The sequence below is a fragment of the Polyodon spathula genome, chromosome 5 (genome assembly GCF_017654505.1).
Source record: "Polyodon spathula isolate WHYD16114869_AA chromosome 5, ASM1765450v1, whole genome shotgun sequence".
In the NCBI taxonomy this organism is placed as follows: Eukaryota; Metazoa; Chordata; class Actinopteri; order Acipenseriformes; family Polyodontidae; genus Polyodon; species Polyodon spathula.
In genome coordinates, this window is record NC_054538.1 from 3,626,225 (window position 1) to 3,653,943 (window position 27,719).

General features: G+C 38.5%; 1 protein-coding gene across 8 annotated transcripts in view; it reads right to left on the reverse strand.

The window, feature by feature from the left end:
- Nucleotides 1-26,519, reverse strand: part of snx14 (sorting nexin 14) — a 37,785-nt gene extending 11,266 nt beyond the window's left edge. For 2 of the 8 annotated variants that reach the window (XM_041249518.1, XM_041249516.1), the window contains exons 1-21: nucleotides 26,269-26,513; nucleotides 24,945-25,089; nucleotides 23,512-23,632; nucleotides 23,323-23,399; nucleotides 21,594-21,672; nucleotides 20,946-20,989; nucleotides 20,736-20,823; nucleotides 18,765-18,849; nucleotides 18,248-18,404; nucleotides 17,664-17,739; nucleotides 17,310-17,354; nucleotides 17,143-17,223; nucleotides 16,923-17,037; nucleotides 16,634-16,789; nucleotides 16,253-16,377; nucleotides 15,915-15,973; nucleotides 10,246-10,401; nucleotides 6,701-6,833; nucleotides 6,200-6,383; nucleotides 2,547-2,630; nucleotides 2,046-2,146 (exon numbers count right to left, since the gene is read on the reverse strand). In XM_041249518.1, coding sequence (XP_041105452.1) covers nucleotides 2,046-2,146; nucleotides 2,547-2,630; nucleotides 6,200-6,383; nucleotides 6,701-6,833; nucleotides 10,246-10,401; nucleotides 15,915-15,973; nucleotides 16,253-16,377; nucleotides 16,634-16,789; nucleotides 16,923-17,037; nucleotides 17,143-17,223; nucleotides 17,310-17,354; nucleotides 17,664-17,739; nucleotides 18,248-18,404; nucleotides 18,765-18,849; nucleotides 20,736-20,823; nucleotides 20,946-20,989; nucleotides 21,594-21,672; nucleotides 23,323-23,399; nucleotides 23,512-23,632; nucleotides 24,945-25,081 — 2,103 coding nt within the window. In that variant the 5' untranslated portion in view covers nucleotides 25,082-25,089; nucleotides 26,269-26,513. Of the gene's footprint in view, nucleotides 1-533; nucleotides 985-2,045; nucleotides 2,147-2,546; nucleotides 2,631-6,199; nucleotides 6,384-6,700; nucleotides 6,834-10,245; nucleotides 10,402-11,314; nucleotides 11,342-15,914; nucleotides 15,974-16,252; nucleotides 16,378-16,633; nucleotides 16,790-16,922; nucleotides 17,038-17,142; nucleotides 17,224-17,309; nucleotides 17,355-17,663; nucleotides 17,740-18,247; nucleotides 18,405-18,764; nucleotides 18,850-20,735; nucleotides 20,824-20,945; nucleotides 20,990-21,593; nucleotides 21,673-23,322; nucleotides 23,400-23,511; nucleotides 23,633-24,944; nucleotides 25,090-26,268 lie in introns of those variants that run through there. The other 6 variants (XM_041249523.1, XM_041249522.1, XM_041249524.1 and 3 more) reach the window with 5 other exon arrangements.
- Nucleotides 26,520-27,719: the final 1,200 nt, after the last annotated feature.

Below are 27,719 nucleotides of genomic sequence, written 5' to 3' on the forward strand. Positions count from 1 at the left end.
CTGTTTACTTTTAAGCTTCAGGTCCTCAAACAGCCTGTCACTATAGCTGGACCCCAGAGCTCTATGGTCCTCCTCCAGCTCTCTCATTGCTAAACAAGTACTCTCAGTAATATTTTTAGTATACTGTTGACAAAGTAATCGAATCTGAACCTTAGAGACATCCCACCATAGCCTTAAAGATGAAAAATTACATTTTTGCCTTCTCCATCGTTCCCAAAAAAATTAAAACATTTAATACAATGAATATTTAAAAGCTTAGTGTTCACATGCCAATATGAAGTGCATACACATGGAGAAGGGATACGCATGTTCAAATTAACCAAGCTATGATCAGAGAACCCAGTAGGACATATATCACAGGTAGTAAATACATTTAAATGATGCTTAGAAACATAAAAGTCTAACTAGTGAAATGTGTTCAGCACTCCCTTTCACCCAAGTATACTGGCGAGCATCAGGTTTCATCAATCTCCATACATCCTCTAGATCATGCCCTCTTAAGACAGAGACCAGCTCACTGACTGACTTTGGATGGGGTTCAGAGCCATTCCTATCAACCTTGTCATCTACTGTACAACTAAAATCCCCAACCAATAAAACCACACTCTCAGGCTGACACTGTGCTAGTACTTTATTCGTAGTTTGGAAGAATAACACTCTCTCTCCCCCATTTGGAGCATAAACATTTAGAAAGACAAGAGTCTTCCTACAAATACTGACATGGACTTTAATAGCCACCCTTGAACCTCTCCACTCACAATGAAAGAATCCGGTTTAAAATCTTTAGAAAATAAAATTAGTGCCATGGCTCAGTATAACCTCCCCCTCCCGTTGTTTAAACCAATCTGCCTTAATGTTTTCATCTGTATGTGTTTCTTGAAGCATGGCAACACACATTTTCTTCTGTATTAAATATTCCAAAACTGCTGTTCTCTTTCTTGCATCTCTCCCTCCATGGATATTTAAGGTACCCAAATTAAAAGTCTGCATAATAGGAGTAATAGAGAAAATAAACACAACAAACCAACAGACAGAAAGAAAAAAAAAAGATAATTGTGCATGTCTATACAATTTTAGTAGATTTAAAAGAAGCATGCACTTTGCTCATTAAATTCTTCAAATCGGTCTCGTTCTTTTTGCTCAATTCCTATAACTTACGCATTGCGCATCAATTGCTGTGCAGAACTTAAAAATAATTTCAAGTTGGGAAAGTTATCAACTACACTAATACCTTTAATTTAGCTTCAGAAAACTATGAATACTTTCTACTGTACCCGCCTCTCTCTGACTGACTAGCGGACACTTCGGAAGTTACTGAGGAGTCAGTATCACTCTCGTTCACACCACTGTCAACAGCTCCGTGACTTCCAGTTCCAATACTCTGAGTCGCTGAGAGACTGGCAGCACTGCTAACACTAACAGAGACCACGTCTCACTAAACTATTCCTGGAGTCATCACTATGAGAAACACACTGGGTTTCCGCTGAATGAATCTCCTTAGTTTTTATTTTCCTCTTTTTCCCAGGCATTTTAAAATCAATATTTTCATTAATCACCTGCCCACCCTCCTTCAGTTCTTCCTCTGATCGTATATCTGCACTGTTACTATCCCTTTTAAGATTTCTTTCTATTTTCTCAGTATCTGTATTTTTAACCATTCTGGTACGTGTTTTGGAAACATTCGAATCATCAGCAGCCTCATTTAGAGACCCCAATTCTTCCAGACCATTATCAGTTTCTGCTGCTGCAAATACAGCTCCTCCAGTCTCTCCCACACCCGGCACAACTGCAGAATTTTGAGCTGCAGTGTCTGCTGCCTTACTCACAGGCACCTCTCTACTCTCACTCTGTTCACTAGTCTCTCCTCTTTTTATTATCCTAATTTTTTTATGCAAGCGAGCAAGCGATCAATAGATAGGTGTATTTGACCATATTATTCTCTAAAAAAAGGTTGAGTCAACTGACCTAAAGGGTAAATACAGTAACGGCTTCCTCTCTAAGATGCCCCAAGGTTACAGTTCAATGCCATTATTTATTGGTAATACCTGCAGGTACTCCTGGAACTCCTCTCTCTTCGACTGTAAGAACTCATAGTTCTTTGGTCCTATAATTCTTTTAGAGGGAAGCTGAGTGTCTGGAAATGAGCCTATGAAACAGATAACAGTCGAAAACATTACTTTGTTTCATGGATCATGAAGTATGTCAGCCACATACATCCGCCACACCTTGGATAAAAAAAAAGTTAGAAATAAAGTAGTTCACAACACAGAGCAGAGCAATTCAATGTTAGTCAAAGTTTAATCAAAATGTCACGCAACGTAAGATTTGTTAACTCTCAAGACCTTGTGCTAACAAATGTCCGGAGCACATTACCATGATAGGTCACAGTAGATATGTTTAAGCGCTTTGTGATGGTGTTCCACTATGAAAGGCACTATATAAAATAAAGACTGATTAATATACATGTAAGTGTGTTATACGTACAGACGTATACTTTAATGATTTAAAAAGTGTGAAATCAGTAAAACCAGTCAAACTTCAATTACCATGAAATTCTGTCAGTTTTGATTCCAAGACATAGAATTCCAGGTATCTTCTGTATACAGACCAGTGTTCAGTTTCATGACCCACTGAAAGAGAGAAACATGCAGACTTTAGATAACAGGAAATACAACTTCCAAAAGTATTGACAATGTGTGATCATTTCAATTTAAAAAAATCAGCCACTTAGCTGTCTGATTTTTATTTCACTAGGTAATTAACCAACAGAAAAATAAACAAGGTTTGTTGAAAAAAGAGAAGTATTTCTCATGAACACCAGCATGCAATCAGTGCATCTTTAATACAATGTAATGTGACCTCCTTTGAATTTCAGTATACAAATAGAGGTTGTGTATCGTGATACAAAAAGAACATACTGTACAGACTTGTCCACCAAATGACTGAGTGTTGAATAAAGTTGATTTAGGTTTGATTACATGCTCCCACTCATTTACATCCATCACAAGTGATCAGTACTACACAACACAGCAGACTTTCAGGGCAATGACATGTATACTAAAACATATTGTATCATGACCTGCATATTGTCAAAAGGCTAGTTAAGCTCCTTAGGCCTGGCCTGATGTGGAAAATATGCAAAATAAGCACAGGTGTTCAGGCAGGATCTTTGTCTAACTTAGTGGTGCATAAAGTACAGGGAGAACACAGATGAGGTTATAGTGCACTACAAGGACAGTTCTGCTGCCTGCAAGAAGGAGGGATCTGAAGCCAGAGGGTTACTGAACCAGTCAAGAGGAGACAAAAAAAGATGGGGTCCCCACTTGACCTGAAGAAAGAGCTTGCTGGCCTGCAGCTGAACAGTTTTTTGTTAAGTATAGCCACACACTGAATTTTCTAGAATTAAAAAAAAAAAAACTGTACTTTCCAGTTACCAGTTCCTCTGAAAAATGAACCACTGTTGCGAAAAAACAACACTTTGCATTTTTATAGGCTAGAAAAGGCAGTGTCCTTTCCAGCGAACAGTTTTTCTAAGGAACGAATGACACGTTCACCTGGAATTTTTATTTTTATTAAATAAGCAAGCACTGAAACCAGTCAGGAATCCGAGCATAAAAATAATTGGCTATTTTAAATTGGGAGAAATAGGAAATGGGGCAGGTTGTTTAAGATGCTAGTTTGCTGAAGTATATTAATATTTTAAACATTGATAGTTAAAAAATGCATACAGAATATAAATAAGTAAAACAGATTAATCTCAGTTGCATAAGTATTCAACCCCTTTGCTACTGCAGCCCTAAATCAGCTCAGGTGCAAATGATTTGTATGAAATGTCATAAAATCAGTGAAATGATTTCAGTCTGTGTGTACTCAAAGTGGTTTCTTGTAGATAATTTCCCCCAGGTATAGAGACTTTCAAGCTGCAACTCACACAGTGATCCAACAAAGCAAACATGAAGACCAAGGAGCTTTCAAAACATGTCAGGGATAAAGTGGTAGAGAGGCACAGAGCAGGAGGAGGGTACAAGAAAATTCCTAAGGCACTGATTATCCCTCTCAGCACAGTGAAGTTCATCATTAAGAAGTGGAAGATGCATCATACCACCCAGACACTACTCAAATCAGGTCACCCTCCCAAACCGAGCAGCCTGGCAAGCAGGAAACTGGTTTGAGATGTCACTGTGAAGCCAACAATGGCCTGGAGAGATCTGCAAAGTTTTGTGTCTGAGATGGGAGTCAGTGTTCATACATCAACAATAATCCGGTCCCTACACAAAGCTGACTGGTATGGACAGGTGGCAAGAAAGAAGCCGTTTCTCAAAAAGCCTCATCTTAAAACACATATGGAGTTTGTGAAAAAGCATATAGATAATACTGCAGACATATTGAAAAAGGTTTTGTGGTCAGACAAGACATAAACTGAACTTTTCTGTCTAAAAACCAAGCGTTGTGTCTGGCTTTGTGTCTGGCTCAAGCCCAACACTGCACATCACAATCAACACCATCCTAACTGTCAAGCATGGTGGTGGCAGCATCATGTTATGGGGATGCTTCTCTTCAGCAGGGACTGGGAAACTTGTCAGGATAAAGGGGAGAATGGATGGTGCAAAGTACAGGTGAATCCTTGAGGAAAACCTGTTTGAGTCAGCCAAGACTCAAACTGGGGAGGAAATTCCCATTTCAGCAGCACAATGACCTGAAGCACAAAGCCAAAGCCACACTGGAGTGGTTGAACAAGAAAATTCAAGTTCTTGAGTGGCCCAGTCAACGTCCTGACTTGAATCCAATCGAAAACTTATGGCGAGACTTGAAGATTTGAGCAAACTTATCAGAGCAATTTTCCCGTGAAGAATGGACAAAATTTTACTATTCTACTGTGCAAAGTAAAGACCTAACCAAAAAGACTACAGAAGTAATTATTGCAAAAGGTGCTTCTGCCAAGTACTGACTGAAGGGGCTGAATACTTATGCAACCAGTACATTTCATTTTGTACATTTTCTTTGCAAGTTTTGCTAACATTTAACCTCCTCCTCATATAACAGTGTTCAGTTTAACCACACAGCTTTGAATAAAAAAAGTTTGTTTGAAAAACTGTGCATAAATTATTTGTAATTTAACAAAATGGGACATTACTGGTGAATACTTCTGCAAACCGCTGTATAATCAAATCAATGCATTATAATTATAATGACTTAACCCTATTGTAAGACTGTTTTAACCATTTAAGTGACCTTGATGTGCAGGGGGGTTGCAGTGACATCAAGCAGAATGGGTGGACAGCTGAAAAATTGAGCATAAAAGCCATAATCATAATACTTGAATTGCCAGACCCAGCCTTTGCAACTTGAATCCAGACTGCCAGAAAACCCTCACCTACCTGCTCTGAATTAATTACACCTCAAAAGAAGAGGTTAGCAAATATGCATTGCCTGAAAAATAGATATCTTAAAGATGAGCAGGATTAGCATATGCATGTATAGTGGGGTTCAGATAGATTTTGGTACGCCTGACTAATGCAGTATCTGTTTAGCTAGTTTTCTTTCTACGCTCTCTTTATGCAAAGCTTATTTAAATAAAATTGGATAACATTTTCAAATGGTACAAAACATTAGAAGTGTTGCAGTATTGATGCAGTAATGTTCTTAATTAGACATATCTTCAGATAAAACAGTTAGAAGCGTTGCAGTATTGTTGCATTCTTAATTCTTTATTAAACATAGCTTCTCTGAAGGAGGCTGTTATCGTAATACAAGCACTGTGTCTGATTTTTGTTTCTCATAAAGTTTACTGGGTTTAATGTGTTCATTACCCTCGAGCCCAGTGCAGGAGTAAAAAACCCTTAAACCACTAGCAGTACTGCCCCCTCCTGAGCTTTACCTTTACAAAACTGGAACTTGACAATATACACCCTTAAACAAAAACAGTAGAATCTTTCATATCTGCTCCTGTGAGATATGAACCCCTCACTCACACAGGCTGCTACCAACTGAAAGGCACTGACGAAAACTGATCAATGCACATTTTATTATGGGTCTAAACATAAAATTCAGCTCTTGGCAGGACAGAATGGATTCAATTGTTAGATTAAAAAAAAAAAGACAGTGCATTTCGGGATTCAGTTAGACTTTTTACATGCTGTCACTTCACGCAAGTGCCCAGTTTAACCATGTTTTTTTTCATGACCAGTTCCCTTCTCACCTGCCTTCCTGTCATTCCGTTCCACATCTATGCAGAAGACAGGAATCCGTTCTTTCTTAATGTCATCAAAGAAGTCCACATAGGGGATAGTTATGTTCCAGGCAGAGAGGTTCCGCGGAGTGCTTGGAGTGCTGATCCCCTCCACAGGCGAGTCGTCTTCAAGCACCATTATAGCTTCTTCAACCTTTTAAATGAAATATAATCACATTAGCATTCGAGAATCTCACAGCTTTCCCCTTTACTCCCAAAGGTTACATGTTGCTTGCTCAAAACTGTTCTGCCACTGTCATTAAACACTCACTGGGAAGCTCTAATTAATTCTGCATTATTAGAGCTTATTAGATACTACTTACAGCATGTAAACTGTGCTTTAGGCCAATAAGCTTTGCATAGCAAAATGCATGTCGGAAGCTCAACCTTAAACCAAGAATTACCAACCCTTCATTACTAAATGACCCACCATTTATTTTACGCTGTAACAAAAACATGGTCAAAACTTACCAAGTCATCCTCTCCTTCTGCTAAGCCATAAGATGGAAGCATAGCCCCTTCCAGAGTGGTACTTTTAAACACTCCTTTAATTTTGCTGCCAATCCGGCTTATCCCAAATGATTCTCCACGTTTAGAGGTGCTCCTAAACATTGCACACAACAGAACAAGCATACACACCTTAACACGGCTGCATTCTTTGTTTAGACTTGCTTGTGCAAGCAGCAGCAGGGTGACAGGATGGGGCTGAGTGGGTGGAAGCATGAAAATAAGTCTTTCTATAACTATACTGTTTAACCGTAGCAGCAATCTACCTTCGTTTTCATAATTTATTAAGGGATATAATAGAAAATGAAAAGGTTTTATGGTTGAAAATAAATGTTATACATGCAGTACATATGCTGCAAGACCAAAAACAGGATATGATGTGTTTGTCTTCATCACTCCCGAGTCAGCGCGGGGGTTGCAGTGTTGAGCCTGGCATTTCAAATTGGGGAGAAAAAAAAAAAACAATTGGCGAATCCAAAAAAAAAAAAAAAAAAAAAAAAAAGGAAACTTAAATTGAATTTGTGGGATTGGCACAACTTTAGCTCAGCACAACAGACAAAAAGCCCTGTCGCATCTGTTGTAAACCCAGATAGCCACAATTAAGGAAAGTAAAATGTTACAAAGTCGTTACAAACCCCGCCTGTGTGTTTGATTCATCATATGGTTCTTTATGAGCGATATCCAAAATAATAGCACAGTCCCTCCTTATGACAAGAAAATGCCACCCACTGCCACAGCACTTTGAAGTTTGTTGTGGTAAAAAAAGGACACTGTCAAATTCATTTTTTCAGGAATAATAGCATTACAATCACACCATGCTACCTCTATCTTTGTTGTAAACACTGCCATGGTCTTATTATCACGCCTATCAGAAGACCAAGCCCAACTATTTAAACTGACATTATCCCACCATAAAGAACATGTGTTCTGTGATCTTATAGAAGAGAAAAAAAGAAAACAAACCCAGAAACAATCTCTCAGAAGCCTGAAAGGAATAATTCAACTACAAATTAGCAGGAAAAAAGTAACTCCCAATACATAGTGCATGTGGATGGAAACCCCTGAGCTTTGAAAAGATTAACACAAAGAGAAAAAGAACAGCTAGACTGCTGACCTCAAATTTGCAACACAGAACTTGTGAATTATCTTATAGGGAAATGAGAAAGCATGTGCAAATGGATTTAATAAAACTGTAACACACGTTGTTTCCATTATATATGAATCAGAGCTGGTTATGCATGACACGTGAATGGCAATACCCTTGGCAGAAACGCGTTGTACTAGTTAGAAAATCAGTAGACACATGAGTTCAACACACTGCCAGCAGAGGTCACTACAGGGCAGAACAAGGATTGGGAAGACTAAGGATAGACATAGAAGAAATTACTGAAATGCTAACTACAAAATGGAAAAGATGTGTAACAAATAAAAATACAGGGAAAGGGAAAAGGGAGAATAGTATGTAGACATATATATTCACCACAAATGACAATTTGAATACTGTATTACATTAAACTAATAAACTAAACTAATAAAATCAGTAACATTAGGAAACAACGATTAATGAAAAGACAGAAACTGATGCACAGGTAGTTAGTCTACAGCAAAAGTTATGCAAGGCAGGGGTCGGCTGCCTATGGCACACATGCCAAAGGAGGCATGCAAGATGAGTGAGTGGCACTCACACTGCTAGTCCAATTACAGGCACCTAAAGGTCTAAAGAAAAATATTTTGTAATTTACTTATACTAATAACGTGTTACATTCTCAAAGACGTATTGCCTATATAATTTAAATAGTTATCTTGTTTTATACATTTTTTTATTAATTCATTCACGTATTGATTCATCAACTGTAAAGTGAGGGTGGGGATATTTTAAAATTCCGGTCTGGGGCTTACATCGTGCACACAACGTACTGCGTTTTACGTTGTATGTGCCGCCTTGCATCATATTTTACAACGCTGTAAAAACACGTTCATAAGTAAAGATAAGAAATCTGTGGCCTCTTTTCGCAAAATGTCTGCTCCCAAAAAGTAGATGTCGTTCATTTCAGCCTTCTTGGACAGACAAATTTGGATTTGTTCAAATGAAGGGCCGTGCAGTTTGTGCTTTCTGTTGTGTAACTGTTGTTTGTCGCACATCAAGTGTTCAACGACGTGTTTAAACGAAGCACGAAAAATCCTTGCCTGAGAAGCTAACAAGATTGAAGCAAACAAAAAGCTGTGGTGGGATACAAGAAGCACTGTTTTTCAACACATACATGTAAGTAAAAATCAAGGCACAAAAGCAAGTTCTAAAATTGCACAGTGCATTGCAAAAAAACGGAAAGCCGTTTACAGATGGGGAAAATGTAAAAAAAAAAGCTTTCCTCAGCAGTTCAGAGGTCCTGTTGAAAGCGTGATTGTATCTAGAATAAAAGAACTGCCCGTCTCTGCCAGAACAGTTGAGAGATGCGTAACTGAAATGGCAGAAAACTAATGGAAAGCAGACAATTGCATTAAAAGACACAGCTGCGTTTAGCATTGCAAGTGATGAGAGCGTGGATATAAATAATATTCCACGTTTGCCATTGTTGCAAGGTACTGTACTTCTGATGAAATTCGAGAGGAACTTTGTTGCCTAAAACTGCTGAATGGCACAACATAAGGGGAAGATACAATAGAAGCTTTTGTAAACCATTTTGAAGAACGAGGAGTTGACACAAAAAAATATATATTTTGTGCGACAACAGATGGTGCTGCTGCCATGGTCGAAAAACAGAAGGGGTTTGTAAAGCAATTTGAAAATCACATTGGCCACCCAACAGTCAAATTTCACTGTATCATCCAAAAAGAAAACTTGTGTGCTAAATGTCTGATTCAGACCTAAACAATGTGCTGGATACAGCAGTGCGAATTGTGATTTTCCTTTTTGCTCGATCTGCTTTGATTCAGTGTCGAACACTGCCAGACGAGATGGATAGTGCTTTTATGATATTCCACTTCACAGCAATGTCAGGTGGCTAGGTCGACGCGAGATTTTTGTGTGGTTCATGAACTGTTTTGATGCAATCAAGCTCTTTTTGGCACACACACCTTTTGAATGTTAAAATGTATTACTGGCAGGCAAAACCTTAAATTAGAGTGAATAAAATAAGATCTGGCACACCTCTTTTGAAAGGTTGCCGACCCCTGATGCAAGGTATGCATTAGAGCAGATTTAAATGAATACTTTGTAATCGCATCTCTTTTGGTGTTAGACATGTGAACTCTAGAAACAATGCAAGTTGGCCGCCCTTTACTTATAGAATAACGAAGGTTCAAAAATCTCAAATTAACAAATACAAATACATATCTAAAACAGTAAATCGCAAACACTAGTGAAAAGGTAAAGAATATATATAATCTTCAATTAGTATAGGGGAACATGCTTCAGCAACCGGGCAAACACACATTCATATACGATACACATTACAAAGAAGCATGCGGGGTGGAGAGGGGCACATGGTTTGTAATGGACCCTGACTTACTTTAAAGCAGCAGGGAGAGATAGAAAAATGCCAGACGGGAGTGTTATAATTGACTGGACATGAGGGAAAACAGATGCAGATGAAGGCCCTGGGCTCATGGTGGCAGCCTGTGCTACGGATGAAGGTTCAGTGCCCTGCATATAATCCTGATCAGAGCTAGTGCAACATGTCCAAGTGGCAGCAATCATTTGTGAGAGAAAGACAGACAGACAGACAGACAGACATTAGCTCAAAGGCCTGCATTCATCAACAGGGTTGCTTAGCAGCCACTCAGGCCTGCATTATGTTTCTTTTCCAGTTTAAAAACCATGCTGCCTTCACTACTGCCTTCATAACAGAATAAAAAAATAAAAGCTGCTCAAGAAACGTACTAGAAATGTGATGGGTATGACCAATATTACCAGGTTCGACTGGCTGAAATGGAAACTGAACCAATTTCAATGAGCCATCCCTCTGGGGTGGAGTAATAGCATTGTTCTGCAGTATACTTTACATTTCCTAAAGTTTACTTCTTAGGGGTTTGTTTAATTATCTGAAATGCAGCTTAAAATGTATAAATCTGATTTAATATGTTGTGTGTTATGTATTGTTTTTTGTCAATCTGTGGGTCTATAAATCAACCCTGGGAGAAATTTCCATCTGGATTCATACAGAGTTCAACAGCAGTGGTAATTTCAACTGCCACTGTCTGGATAATGAATAAAGGACCCATACTGTTGGAATGTCAATATATAAAGCTGTCTGTACTAATGATTTTCAACAGCAGGTAAAACACTTCTCTTGTTTAGCAATGATACGGTAACCTGAATCACTCAACATGTCAGTTGACAATTGCATTTTTTGTAGTTTAAATAACAAAAGTAACTTGTTTATGTTGTAACTAGGGTTTAATTAATATCAGTATGCCTCTACTTCTAGTATACTTTGACAATACCGTTCATTTTTAATCTGTTACAAAGGCAGTGTTAATCTTGCTTCCTGAACTGCATTCCAGCAAGTGCAGTTCCCCTGGGTGCAGTGTTAAAGTGGCAGCATGACAGTGCTTGTATCATGCAGTCGAGATACTTACCGGATATCATCCAAACTCACGCTATTTCTGCAATACAGGCACAAGAAATTACAACTGGCTGAGAGCAAAGGTATCCAGACGATAAGTCAAGACAAAGAGGACATTCATTTAAACAAGAAATGTTCTGTAAATAAAAAGCTGCCCGACTCCTCCCGAACATATGTTATTAGAGCTGCCCGGCTCGTAACAAACATGTGTATGTAGATCTGCCAGTCTCCTCCCGAACACGTGTATGTAGAGCTGCCCTGCTCGTAACAAACATGTGTATGTAGATCTGCCAGTCTCCTCCCGAACACGTGTATGTAGAGCTGCCCTGCTCGTAACAAACATGTGTATGTAGATCTGCCCGTCTCCTCCCGAACACGTGTACGTAGAGCTGCCCTGCTCGTAACAAACATGTGTATGTAGATCTGCCCGTCTCCTCCCGAACACGTGTACGTAGAGCTGCCCGGCTCGTAACAAACATGTGTATGTAGATCTGCCCCTCTCCTCCCGAACACGTGTACGTAGAGCTGCCCGTCTCCTCCCGAACACGTGTACGTAGAGCTGCCCGGCTCCTCCCGAACACGTGTATGTAGAGCTGCCCCTCTCCTCCCGAACACGTGTACGTAGAGCTGCCCGTCTCCTCCCGAACACGTGTACGTAGAGCTGCCCGGCTCGTAACAAACATGTGTATGTAGATCTGCCCGTCTCCTCCCGAACACGTGTACGTAGAGCTGCCCTGCTCGTAACAAACATGTGTATGTAGATCTGCCCGTCTCCTCCCGAACACGTGTATGTAGAGCTGCCCTGCTCGTAACAAACATGCGTATGTAGATCTGCCCGTCTCCTTCCCGAACACGTGTATGTAGAGCTGCCCTGCTCGTAACAAACATGCGTATGTAGATCTGCCCGTCTCTTCCCGAACACGTGTATGTAGAGCTGCCCTGCTCGTAACAAACATGCGTATGTAGATCTGCCCGTCTCCTCCCGAACACGTGTATGTAGAGCTGCCCTGCTCGTAACAAACATGTGTATGTAGATCTGCCCGTCTCCTCCCGAACACGTGTACGTAGAGCTGCCCTGCTCGTAACAAACATGTGTATGTAGATCTGCCCGTCTCCTCCCGAACACGTGTACGTAGAGCTGCCCGGCTCGTAACAAACATGTGTATGTAGATCTGCCCCTCTCCTCCCGAACACGTGTACGTAGAGCTGCCCGTCTCCTCCCGAACACGTGTACGTAGAGCTGCCCGGCTCGTAACAAACATGTGTATGTAGATCTGCCCCTCTCCTCCCGAACACGTGTACGTAGAGCTGCCCGTCTCCTCCCGAACACGTGTACGTAGAGCTGCCCGGCTCGTAACAAACATGTGTATGTAGATCTGCCCGTCTCCTCCCGAACACGTGTACGTAGAGCTGCCCTGCTCGTAACAAACATGTGTATGTAGATCTGCCCGTCTCCTCCCGAACACGTGTACGTAGAGCTGCCCGGCTCGTAACAAACATGTGTATGTAGATCTGCCCGTCTCCTCCCGAACACGTGTATGTAGAGCTGCCCGGCTCGTAACAAACATGCGTATGTAGATCTGCCCGTCTCTTCCCGAACACGTGTATGTAGAGCTGCCCGGCTCGTAACAAACATGCGTATGTAGATCTGCCCGTCTCCTCCCGAACACGTGTATGTAGAGCTGCCCTGCTCGTAACAAACATGTGTATGTAGATCTGCCAGTCTCCTCCCGAACACGTGTATGTAGAGCTGCCCTGCTCGTAACAAACATGTGTATGTAGATCTGCCCGTCTCCTCCCGAACACGTGTACGTAGAGCTGCCCCTCTCCTCCCGAACACGTGTACGTAGAGCTGCCCGTCTCCTCCCGAACACGTGTACGTAGAGCTGCCCGGCTCGTAACAAACATGTGTATGTAGATCTGCCCGTCTCCTCCCGAACACGTGTACGTAGAGCTGCCCTGCTCGTAACAAACATGCGTATGTAGATCTGCCCGTCTCCTCCCGAACACGTGTATGTAGAGCTGCCCGGCTCGTAACAAACATGCGTATGTAGAGCTGCCCGGCTCCTAACAAACATGTGTATGTAGTAGGGATGTCACGGTATCAAATTTTGACGGTAAGAAAATATACCACGGTCTTGTCATTGTTTTGAAATCCATTTTTAAATGGCTAGTTTAAAGACATACACTCAAGTAATTTTTTAACAATAAAATTAACTAATTTAGTTTTAAAACAACACACTGGTACTACAGTTCTGTCAGGCACTACCTAAATGGACGTAGTGTTCAATCCAGCTCACACAGGCTCAGCAAAATGCTGCTGCTTTTTATTACAAATTACTGTGGAGCAACACCAACATATCATCATTTTCTGGGCTCAGTCTGGAACGACAGCGGGTAAGGATGTGACCACTGCAACTGAACACCCTCTTCATCTTTATCAGTCTGGCTGGCATCCTATTAGTTAAGACGGCTTTTTAACCAGGGGTATGCGTACCCTTGGGGGTACTTCTCAGGGTAGGGGGTATGCAGGACGACTCAGAAATGCACAAATAAAAATGAAAGTAAGAGAAAATAATGATCTTGATGGGTTTTTTTTTAATGGTATTATATATTCTCTAAACCACAATGTATACTTATTTAATCTTTGTTTAGCAGCTCAAAGTGAACGGCTAATGGCAAAAAAAACCACAATCTATCACGTCCACATTTTCCACTCTGACATGGGTGAAGCACGTTTACCGTAAAACCGGTATACCACGACATCCCTAGTATGTAGAGCTGCCTGTCTCCTAACGAACACGTGTATGTAGAGCTGCCCGCCGTAAAAACTATTAGCATAAACAGGGATTTTAAAAAGTGTTAAAAACGCTGGGGGAGAATTATTGATTATAGTTCACACATTATAATTTAGAGTTTCTTGTTAATAGTTTTGGAACATTTGTTTTATAAATAAGTCTATAGTTTACACTGCCAATATTATTATGTTGTATTGTTCAATTTGTTTTTGGTATTGTGAGCATTTATGTATTATTATTATTATTATTATTATATCTAATAATAATTATTAATAATACAGACTCCGGTTTACCGAATAATTTCATGTACTTGTAATTATTAATGACATTCTCCTTGACATAAACATGTTTGTACATTCTTATTAACATGTATTAACAAAAAAAAATATATATTATATATATATATATATATATATATATATATATATATATATATATATATATATATATATATATATATGCATGCACACACACACACACACACACACACACTACCAGTCAAAAGTTTTAGAACAACCCCATTTTTCAAGTTTTTATTGAATTTTAAGCAGTTCAAGTCCAGTGAATAACCTGAAATGGTATTAACGTAAGTGGTAAACTACCAGAGGTTAAAAAAAAAGTTTAGGTTACCAAACGCTGAAAAATAAAGTACATTTCAGAGTTATACAAAAAGGCCTTTTTCAGGGAACAAGTAATGGGTTAACAACTTACAGCTGTACTGCAGCAATGGAAATACATTAAGCCTTGAAAGTTGATGCTAACAATTCCTACAGGTGTCCCAACTTTTGTTGATTACTTACAAACCCTCTGTCTGTATAAAAGCAGTGTTGAAACAGACTGTGTTACTACACCCTCTTAAGCATTATTTGGACAGTATTGTACTGCAGGAAGTAGTATATTGCTATCATAATGGCGAGAAAAAGGCAATTAACAAAGGAACACAGACAGACCATTATAACCCTTAAAAGTGTAGGTCTTTCCTTTAGAGAAATTGCAAAGAAAGCCAAGGTGTCAGTGAGTACAGTTTCCTACACCATCAAAAGGCACTTGGAGGAAACTCTGACAGGAAGAGGTCTCACAGACCCAAAGCCACAACAGAATCAGAAGACAAGTTTCTGAGAGTCAACAGCTTGCATGATAGACGGCTCACAGGACAACAGCTTCAAGTACAGCTTAACACCGGTCGAAGTAAGCAAGTCTCAGATTCAATTGTAAAGAGAAGACTTCGAGCTGCAGGTTTGACAGGTTTAGTGGCAGTAAGAAAGCCATTGCTAAGATGGCATGAAAAAAACCGTTTTTAACACATTTGTGGGAACTTCTGCAACAGTGTTGGGAAGAACTTTCCGAACAATATTTGATTTCCATTGTAGAAAGAATGCCACGAGTGTGTTCGGCTGTTATATCTGCAAAAGGTGGCTACTTTGATGAGTCAAAAATTTAGATTAAATTTTGTTAAACAAAACGATTCCATGATTTCTTTTTTTATCTCCAATTGTTTATTTGTTCTATGCTTTAATTTCAGAGTACATTGAGACATTAAACTGCGTAAATTTCAATAAAAACTGGAAAAATGGAGGTGTTCTAAAACTTTTGACCGGTAGTGTGTGTGTATGTGTGTATATATATATATATATATATATATATATATATATATATATATATATATATATATATATATATATATATATATATATATATATATATATACACACACACACACACACACACACACACAAACACACACATGTATATACACATATACACATACATACACACATACATACATACATACACTTCAAATAACTGACTACTTACCTACTAAGCCTGGAGTTACGGGCAGGGGATTCCGCACCTCTTAAGAGCTGTCTAAAATACTGAAAAACAGATTGCATACATTATTTACAGATCATGCCTAAAATAAAACTAAAATGTTTCATATTTAAGAACTTAGACTTCATCTTTTTGTTTTCTAGAAATAATTGCCAGTAAAAGCATAGTGAATAGGGCCCGGCAATACGACAAGTATACCTCCATTTCCTTTGTGCTTGACATTCATGATAAACTATGGAACTTGTGACTGATGTGGATTTGTTTGAAGTTATGTATCTTAAAGGAAACCAAACTAAACACACAGTGATTGGCAATGTATTTACCTCATCGCTGTGGCAAAACATAGGTGTGAAGACCTTCTCTAGCAAGGACAAGACATGCTCATAGGCCTCAAACAAGCAGCGCATGGTCTGCAGCTTCACAACACCTTGATACGGTCCTTCTGCAACTGCAAGCAGGGCAGAGAGCACAGTGTGGATTGCTCAGCATTCAGGATCAAACACAAACATATACAGAATACCAAAAAGATTACACTCAGGATCAAACCCACACATGTACAGACTACCAAAAAGATTACATTCATGATTTAATAGCAAAACACTGTGCCTCAAACATTCGAGTCAGTATCCGAAAATAAAAAATAGACCACTAGTAGTAACATCTTTTTAAATGAATCACACTGTGGCTGTGTTATCAATACTTACTGTTCCTTATTTCCTCTACAATGAAAGGATCAAATCGGATTTTGTCTATGCTCTCGTCCAAACAGTATGTCTCATAGATTTTTATCACCTCTTTATGAAGAGAGAGCATTGCAGGGTCTGTCAGCTCAGGACACAAGATCTTGTCATTAAACTCCTCTGTAGAAAAAAAATAAAGAAATCAGTGCATTGCCATACTTATAAATACACACATTAGAGGAATTCATTATCCCTAGTAAACAACACTGAAGGGGCTATTTTGGGGTCTGGATATCAGAGGAAGCAGCCTTACCCACAGTGAGGCAGAACTGCAGCACATGGACAGCACCCTCCTGTTTCAAAAAGTTCATGAAGCGGAAGAGAAGGTCCTGCTGCTCTCGTATTTCCTTCAACTCCAGCTTAAGCACCTAGACACAAGAGAGACACATCAGGACAGGGATGCCAAAAACCAGGTGACAGAACTGCAATACTTCATGAAGAAAACTAAAGAAGAAATGATTTTGTGTTCTTACAGACGGTTTCTTATTTCTCGGCTCAGCATACTTCTGCAGGAACGGGACCAAAGCTGAAGGAGGTTCAGTGTCGGATTCCGGCTTAAAAATAATCAAAATGTTTCACTAAACAACTTGTGCCCTAATGTAGGCTGTCTACTGATTACTGTAAAATCACAGGTACTTACAGGAGTGTCATCGATGAACAAAAGCAGCAAATGGTTCACAGTATCCTGTCAAAAACAATTTGGAAAGATATGATTATATTCAATTATAGATATCATTCTTTGGATTTCTTTAAACTATTTTATAAACCGCAGGATTGGGAAAACCAAGAACAGCAAGTTGCATTCACGCTATCAGTAGTTACATTCTAAATGACAGTATGACTGTAAACGTATTCACACTTGAGTAGTAAACAACATTTACAATCTATTCTATAAAAGTATTATAAACACAATCAACCCATCTGTATCAATTACTAGCAACTGAACGACAGATTACAATTTATCAGTTCAAAAATCACTATAAAATATACTTACAGGATCGGCCAAAAAGTCCAGAGATGGAAGAAAAACTGAACCGGACAGAATTTCTCGAATAAGCAACGTAAGAGACCTTAGGGGAAGAAAAAAAAAAAGTTTATTTAAGACCACATGCAATTGCTGAACTACAAGTTTTCACAGTCTGAAAGACGCTCCATGTTACCAATCGGAATCGTCCAAACTGTGGTTTCATTTATTCAATTTAGCATGCTACAGTATTGCCAAAAATAATCAACAGACATCATATTCAATTAAAAGGCCCATTTCTTTTACCAGCCAAATGTGACAAACCATAAAGGAATGCAGATTGCTTATGCTGAGACTGATCAGATAAAATGGCAACTGATATTTAACCAGCAATCCCCCTATTTGAATACTCACAATGGGAATTTACAGAAAAGCATTCTTAACATCTTTATCATGCTGGTTCAGTGTAACGTACGCAGTACTTCACAGAATAAAGCTGAAATTGTATGCAGGAGCTACTTCCATACAAGCGATTATAAAACCTGCAGCTTAAAATGTTAGGCAGTCTTAGGTACCAATCTATATTCCCATGAGCCTGTCAATAATAAGCACACCTGCAATCTGTTCCTTTGGGAGGAAGAATGTAAGGGAAGAGAAGCTCAGTTAGCTTTCTCAAGTACAGCAGTTCATCTCTCCGGCTTCGTACAGCTACATGCAAGTCTGGCCCATACTCCTCTAACGCAGCCTGCTGCAAATATTCTGTATTCTTCACTAAAAATGAAAAAAAAGCACCACCATTACACATTATTTACAAAATGAAAGCATATCTAAAAACATACAAAACTACATAAACTGGTAAAACAGGTTAAAGTTGGTTCTTACTAATTAAAAAATAAAGAACAGGTGTTCCATGAAAAATAGTCAATCCCTAGTGACACAACAAACTGCATTCACTCACTGCATCTCCTCATGGAATATACAGAAACGTTGGCTGGGGATGCAATCTTTGGTAAGCTTCATGTTTGTTTTGCATAAATAGCCTGCCACAGTTACTAGCAAGCTAACCTTATTACATTGTTTGTTATTATATTGTGCAGTTAAAACCAAGAAAATAAAAAAGGGTTAAGATACCTCTCTGTCTTGCCTTAGCAATTATTTCAATATGCTTCATTGCAACTTTAAGTAACTTGCACGTTATAAGTGCTGGAACATCGACCTGGAAGAAAATGAACAGAAATAAATGCTTGACATACACCACCCTCTAGTATTTTGGGCATTTGTTGACTGTCAAAGGATTTGTCAACCGTTTTCATTTTTTTTGAGAAATGTGAAGTTTAGGGTCTATTATAACATCATGTCAAAAAAAAACTGTTTAAAAGTAACCTAAAGGCAGAAAAATAGGGCAAACCGCACTTCAAATATGCATATTTTTGGGAAACACTTATCGGCGTGTGACATATAAGAAGTCCTGCACATAAGCTACATACCGCAATTACCACCGACTTAATTGTGAGAAGTATACGCAGTGTTTAGCACATTGAGATTTAGTGGCAAGATGGAGAACTGTGTGGCTTATGGGTGCTGTAATAGCCTTTTCACACTTGCACACCCGAGCCGAGCCCATCCAGCGCGGCTTGGGTGTGTTCACACGACTGATCAAAGTAGAAGCTGCACTGTGGAACATGACTTCAAATGCAGCGGACACAGGCACACAGAGGAGTGGAGTGGATTTGTTTTGAGAATGGATAACGAGGCTGTGCTGTCTGAAACAATAAAGTCTACCAAAAGATTTCACGAGAAACATGGGACTAAACCGCAGCGCCAGTGCTTAATTTGTAAAGAAAGTGGTGCCGGGGCGCAAGCAATGACAATAATACCACCCTAAGAACCGTACATTCAAAATCATAACACATTTATTTGAAAGAGTATTGTACGAACTAGTGTTAGATGTTTACATTCACGTATTCTACATCATTTACAAAGTAGTAGTACGTCCAGAAAAAAATGTATTACAGGTTAGCCTTTATACAAGTTTTGTCATGGTTTTGCATTTAAATGGTTTAAAAAAACCAAACAAATTAAAAGGCATTCAGAGGACGTCATTGATTAAGAAAAATAATACGCACCCCAACACGAACATTGGTTTCCAGTCTGCACTATTATCAGCGATTAGTATGCAACAGAAGCTGCTGGTAGATTATACAAAAAAGATTAATTAAGAAGAAGAGTCGGCGGGGTCACCCGTGACAGCTCGTCGGTAGACCAAAAGACTGCGAAAGGCTTATGAAAAAAGACGACACCGTGAGGTGAGTCCTTGCTTTTGCTGTCATAAAATAAAACATAACAAATACTTGGTAAACGATAGTCCATTTGAATTATTTATTTTTAATCTCAACCTGAGATTTCACTTCCTGAGTGTCTCTACAATTATTATTATTATTATTATTATTATTATTATTATTATTATTATTATTATTATTATTAATTTGGCTGATGCCTTTATCCATGGATTTTTTCAAGCATGAAAATCAAATGTTCTATATACAGCATTACACGTGTAACATTATTTTCTTTTAATTAAATATTTTGCTTCATTAACTGACTTTCATTAGTCTGGCTTAGCAAATAACCGCTGTTTATCCGAGTGTTACAATTACTGACGGTTACCAAGAACGTTACAGTTTACTTCTTCCTCCTCTTCTGAAGAATATTCGAAAATCGCACTTTGTAAATCTTCTGCAGTACTTTCCAGAAGCTCAAATTGATATGGCTGAATGTCAAGTTTATTGTCATGTACATCCTCAAACTCCATTTCAACTTTAAAAACCAGGTTGACTCAGTGCAGGATGAGTCATATGGCGTCTTATAAGAAAACAGTTCACAAATCCTTTAAGTGCAGTTGTACACTGTACAACTCCCCCCGCCCCTTTTACACCTTTATCTGTGGCAGAAGAACTCCCCCGTCTTAATAACTCATAAGTGTGGAAGGTCATTACTGGCATCAGTGTACCTTACACATGACCACTCCTTAGCAAATGTAACATGGAACCCTTCAATAACACCTTAGCTTAAAAAAATATTGTTTCTGATATATTACCTTACCTTTTGAGCTCTGCGAACCATCACTGCAGCCAGAAAACGCAGTGTTACTCTCAATTCATCTACAAAGGCTTCGTCATCTGTAAGGTCCCTGTTAAGTTATATAAAATGAATCAATTATATTTACAAGGTTAAAAAAATAAATAAATAAAAAATCTGGATTTTAAAAAGTAATAATTTAACACTACTTTCAGGAAGGTAAACGAATCCTACCTATACCAGGGATAAACAAAATTTTCCAGCACTAACTCCAGCACCTACAAATCAATAAAACAGATGCATTTAGTAAGTGACTGCATTCATGCTAAAAACATTTCTATAAGTACACTTATTCAGTGATCGAGACACAGAACTCCTTGATGCAGTATGGAATGTAGAGTGGGGTGATGAGACTGTTTGGCCTAGGATCTTGCCTTCTAGTTGAGGTGTGACCTTTGGCGTTGGTCAGTGGTCAACCAAGGCCTGGTGATGGTGGACAAGCGACCCCTGGGAAGGGATATACAGTTGCGGTGGGGGAGAAAGACTTGCAGAACATTTAGTGAAAGGTGGGCTTGGACTGTACAATATTGGGCAGCCAAAAGATTTAGCATCAACAAGCCTCAAATTCAAACTGCAGGTTTAAAAAATAATTAATAAATAAATAAATAGAAAATAAAAATAGGATTGCTTAAATCTAACAAAAAGATGCTAAAATGCAAGTGGTGAAACCTCTACAAAGTGAACTAGAAATATGGGTCATATTTAACAAAAAATCAACAGCAGAGAAAATGCACAGAAACTCTACTCAGAGGGATGTTTCAATTAGAGACCTTTGAAATGTGTCTACTGAAAAAGGGTAAAAAAGCTAAAATGCAATCATACTTCTGAAAGTGACGTGTCCACTTTTGAGAATACTTTCAGGTCTAACCATGGTTGATAGTTTTCAAGCAGCAGTGTTGGTCTGTAAGGAGAAGATAAAGAAATGGTCTTCTACAAGAAAACTGTACAGACGTTTTTCTAAGAACAACAATGGTTGGCCCCGACCGTCCAGCCATGACAGGCAATAAAAAAAAAAACAACAACCAAAAAAGGTAATCAGAGTGCTGCTGTGAATTAATGAAGCAGCCTGTTGAGATCGCAAGTGGTAGAACTGTATGGGATTCTCACCTAGGACTGTGGATTATTAGTCGTTATTACCTTTACTTTTAAGTATTAAATTCATAAACACAACAAAAAAAAAAGAATTGTGTAAATAACCTTCACATTCAAAGACATTTGCAGTCATCTGTTCTTTTTATGGATTAAGTTAATGTTTCCCTTGGGTCACCTTATCCGCCAACATAGCTTCATATTTCACTCCTATGCAGATGACACCCAGCTCTACCTAAAATTAGACCCTGGAAGCCACTCTGCCACGGTCTGGTTCTCAGCTTGCAACAAGACATCGAGGCCTGGATGTCAGCCAATTTTCTTCAGCTGAACACCAACAAGTTCTTCTAGTAGGATTGAAAACTCAACTCAAGAATGTCAATATTGCTGCCCTGAACCTCAGAAACTGTCTGCTGCTGTCTTCCCCCACTGTACAAAGCCTTGGTGTACTTCTGGATAGTAATCTCTCCTTTGATGCCAAAATCTCTTCTGTATTCAAATCCTCCTTCTACCAACTCCGAAACATCTCAAAAGGTCCGTTCCTACCTTTCCCTCCTGGATATATAAATGACATTTTAGAACATCAAGTATAAAAAATTCTGAAACATTTAACACAGCAAATTGTTACAAACAGAGCACCAGACATTTATTTTGTCAACCTCTGACTATTTTTACCTCAACCATTCCTGTCAAATTAACATAATTCTACCACTACTTCTCCACATCTTCAAACAAACTCCTCTCCAAACTGTTGTGAAACCACAGACTTTGGATCAGCTGCAAACAGCCACAAGACCACATTTACATAAAAAAAAAAAAAAAACTTTCAGTGAATTAAAATCTGCATTGACAAGGTTCACAATTCACAAACCACAAGTGACCCAGCATGCTAATTTATAACCGACTCTTACAGTGCTCTGAACACTAATTTTATCACAGATCCACCCAAAAAGGAATCCCATTAGAAGAAACCGGCTGCCCCTGCCAATGAAGTTGGACAGTGACAGGCTTCACTTTAGCAGGTGACGCGCTGCCGTAATGTTAACTACTATACTACATACCCTTAAGTTTTAAATGGAATAAAGATTTCATCGATATGCTACTGTAGCCAGACAAGGTTTAACTAATTGGAAGGATATTTTTTTAAGTAAATTAAAATATTAACTTATACTGGTACTCTGCAATACAAATGAGGTGGTGCTGGCTATGTAGTAGCTGGTGACCTGATGTTTTAGGGTCTAGTTTTTGTTATTAAAGTTTTGCAGCTCCTTGTTTTACTGTGTGAAAGGCGCTATACCTGCGAATTGTAAAGTACCATATTGTAAATACAGGGTCATTAAATTTAGTGAGAACTCTATACACATTTAGAAGATCCTGTAACTCTGATCATACCTCACAGCATTGGCTTAACAGCCAAAACAGTGTTTTTAACAATAAAGCAGTTACATCAAAACCCACATACCTGTGACGTTTACATTTTATTTTCCCACAGACTGCACAGCTATGCCCCAGGGGAAATAACTCTTGCACCTCCAGATTCTGCAATACAGAGATTTAGGTGGAAAAGGTTATACATGAAGTTCACTTTCACTTACTGGACAGGAGGAAATTGGGGGGGCACTGTTTTTTGTTTGTTTTTTAAGTTTTATACCTTGGGTTTAGGTTTGATTGTGAACAGGATATTAGGCAGAAGAGATTCTGGTCCTAATGCACAGTAAAATGTGACAACTCCAGCCAGGAATGACCAAAAGATCATCAAAATATGAAGATACCTGAAAGCAAAATTAAAACTCAAATTAAAGACTGTAATTCAGTGTTTAAAAAAATATAGCATGCGTATTCAATGAAAGATGCCCTATTCATCTAATGGCAGAACTAAGCTTTGTAGAAAATAAAAGATTATGCACAATCAATGAACTATGGCACATAAGAAGTAGGGGCCATTGGCCATATTTATAAACTGTTAGTTCTCTGTGAATTGTATCAAGACCAAAACAGTCAAACAGTACAAAATCTGACTTTGTACAACTACCAGACTTGGTACTGATTGATCAAGGACCACACTGTTTTCTCTCCCGGATTGCATGGACCTCTTCCATGGACCTCTTCCATCTGGTAACCACTTCAACTTTGAAGATTCAGGTGAGACTTATGACTTGCTGGACAACTCAGAAAATGTTTCTGGTTGCTCAGATCGTCAGCCAGGTTAGTATCCTTCTGAAAATGGTAGTTAATTTATCCTGCCCAGGTTTACTGTACACATGGGAATAAAGACTACAAGCAGTTTGAGCCCTTCCAGGTTTTTACCATGCTTACTTAGTCAAACTAAAGAGGGCAAAAGGGCAGGTGCATAAAACTAAAAGCATACTGTAATGCCTTGGATGGCTCAAACTACTTTGTGCAATATATAGGAGTTTGATGTAATGTACTGCTTTTTCTCTAAATGTAAATATAAGCTGTTTCAGTGTGTACAACTGCTTTAGGATATTTGATATTGACCTTCAAAGTAAGACTTCAAGATAAGCAAAGCTAACAGAGGTTCTAGAATTACTTTAAGTGATAGTATTTTGTATACTATGCACTGTATATACTGTAAGCCACATTGAGTAGGTGCTGCAACGTGCAGAATAAATGGGTACAAATGTTTAGAATTATTTATATTTCCCCCAAAAGAAACCATCCGTCTAAATAAGCAGTTAATGCACAACGGTTTATGTTTAGTTCGTGCATTAAAATAAATGCAGTGGTACCTCTGTTTCACTTTCCTTAAAATATTCTAGCTTAGAGTTTGAGTCAAAAATTGCACATGGCAAGGAAAGAAAATTAACGAGTAACAGTAAATGGTGGTTAACAATTTGGCAGAAAAAGGTAGCACAAAAAGCTCACATACATTAAAATGAAATTTACATAGTACTTAAAAGTTATATAAAAAGCTTGGGGAAACTGCTAAATATAATCTATGAACCTGAATCCAATATGAAGAGATTTGTTTTCAGTGTGAACATCTTTATTTTAGCACAATATACCATGTTAGAATGCCCATTGGGAATTAAGGAACCAGCTTTCTTCCACAAGTTAGTTTACCTGTTTAAAAGAACAGTGGATAACAGAAGAAACAGTACAATGAAACAGAACACAGGATACTGGCGGACAATTTCTCTGAAGAGATCCACTTTGAGCCTCTGTTGCAGGTTCTCCAGTAATGCTCTGAAACGTGGCATCTTCAGCACTGTGTAAAAAACAAAGACAAACAAGGATAGGTACATTAATTAAGATCTAGCATGTCAGAAAACCTCAAAGAATAATCTCATTGCACTTGAAGAGAGAAATTCATCAGTGGCTCAGTTTACCTTGTAACATGTTTTCTTATCAAAACCTCCAAATTAAAATGCAGTATTTAGAGGACCCATTTCAGATCTAATCCTCAGGGATGGAAATAAAGACTCCTACTGCACAGCAGTCCCATCCATTCCAGGTTTTAATGTGTGCTTAATTAGCCACAGGTACAGGTAGCCAGGTGCCTCTTATTAAACTCGAGATTGGATATGCAATGGGAGTCTTATTTCCATCCCTGAATCCCCCGTTTTATGTTTACGATGCAGCTAGGTGTCATGTTTACATAGATACAGCGTTGTCTACTTTCAGCAAGCCATCAAGTTAAATGGCTCTACTCTCAAAAGTAGTCTTACGCACTGCATTTTTCTTAAGCGTTGGTCTACTCAGCTGCTACACCTCAGAACATCTGAAAAGTCAACCTTACCAGATGCCTGTCTGCTATGCATGTGTTCAAAACTTATTAGAACGCACACTTACAACACATGGAAAAAACATAAAGTGCCAAGGACTAACTGACAGCACCGCACTTGAAATGCAAAGACAACGTTACCACGCACCAGCAATGCACACAGTGCGACATCACTATTAAAAACAGACAGCAGAGAACTGAAAGAGGGCATCACAGAAATAGACATACTCTCGTAAACTGCTTCCATGCATTGTAGCAAAAAACAACTACATATGGTAATGACTTTATCATGTTACAATTTCTTCAGCATACACTATGTACGCTTGCACTACAACTGTAGTTTCACACATATATAGAGAAATACATATTACAAAATATATTCAGAAAATCGGACATATAAACAGTTCAAACATGTACTCAGTGATGTGATTCAAACCACAGCCTTTACGTATACAAGTCCAAACTAAACACACAGCGTTGCACCAGCACAGCGAAGACATTTGTTTTGGCCCTGTAGAGATGAATCCGATTTTACGATCTGAAAATAACCTATTTTTTTCTTAAAAGCAGTTAACTGTACGGTACTGTTCACGTGACAATGTTTACACATTGATACAGGACAAGTACAAGAACGGCTGTAAATTATTTAATTATGTAAAGCACCTTAGTTGAGCTGCAGCTTGTTCTCCAAATAAAATGCACTGCAATACGTTCTGAAGAATCTGTCACAAGACAAGTCGCATCATTTCAACCACAATACTAGCGCTGCTGCCTCTCTGGTGGGTTTTCCGACGGCTGAAGCGATATATATTCCTAGATGAAAAGATAAATAAAGATGTTTATTTGCCTTGGAACTGTATTTCCTGTTTTGGGGAACCGATTTCACTTCATTGCCTACGACTTCCTGTTACATGACGTTATTTCCGGCTAGGGAAGTCGTCGTATACCTGAGGAAGGTGTACATTTTGAGTTAAAGCTACGGTTCCAGTCAAAATCAACGTCACTTTTCAAAAACATTATTTATTTAGTCTAATCACTTTCAAGTTAAAAGTGTAGCATCAGTATGGTAGTAAATGACGAAATACGGCCTATTTTGAAGTTCTTTTTTTTTTTTTTTAAATAAAGTTATACTACAAGAAGAACAAGGTTTGATGCACACGAAACCATTTTTTTCATTCTTTCATGCTATAATTAATTATTCATTAAATCTTCCACTGCATTCTTTCCATTATACATGACTACAGGTTGTAAAGGTAGATATATAATTTGAAAGGTGCTTTTCCACTAGTAGAAAAAAAAACCGTGTTCAGGGTAGGAGAATATACGACACCTCCAGGATTGCTTCCCATGTATATGCGGCTGCTTAAAGTGCTGCCGCTCGTGCAAACGGGGACTTTGCGAACAAGGGCATAGTTTTACCTGTATAGGGACCACAGACCTCATTCTCTACCATTTTGAATGCACTGGGAGATCCATTCACGTATTAATCATGCACGGTTTAGGCTATTAGACGTAATTACCACAACCAGAAACAAGAAAATACATTGGTCATTATGTATTATTGAACAGTTTCATGTAAGAGTATCAACATCTGGAGATATATGGAGGGACCCGTTTTCCAATCCATTCTTACACACCATATATGGGGTACTGTATATTTTGCATGCAATTGATAGCAATTGTTATTATTATTATTATTATTATTATTATTATTATTATTATTATTATTATTATTATTGGTTATTCAGAGCCAGGGCAGGGGTGTGTTACTAAAATAGTTATACTATTCCCATTCTTTAGGTTCAGAATTCCACGTTAATTCACAGGTGTTATATATTTTATTAGGTCAATTAGATATCATTTTATTGTATTTGACATGATAATTATACATATTGTAGCATCCAATTACACAAGGTACATTAACACCAGTCCTTTAATGTTAAATAGTCAAGAAGAATAAAACTTTTTTTTTTTCCTAAAATTAAATTATCAGAACATTTACTTAAAAAAATAATAATACAATCTTATCTGAACTGTTTTCATCACCATTATGACAACCAATTAGGTTTTTCTGAGTCTTCATTGTGTACCATTGCTTCTTGAAATGATGCAGT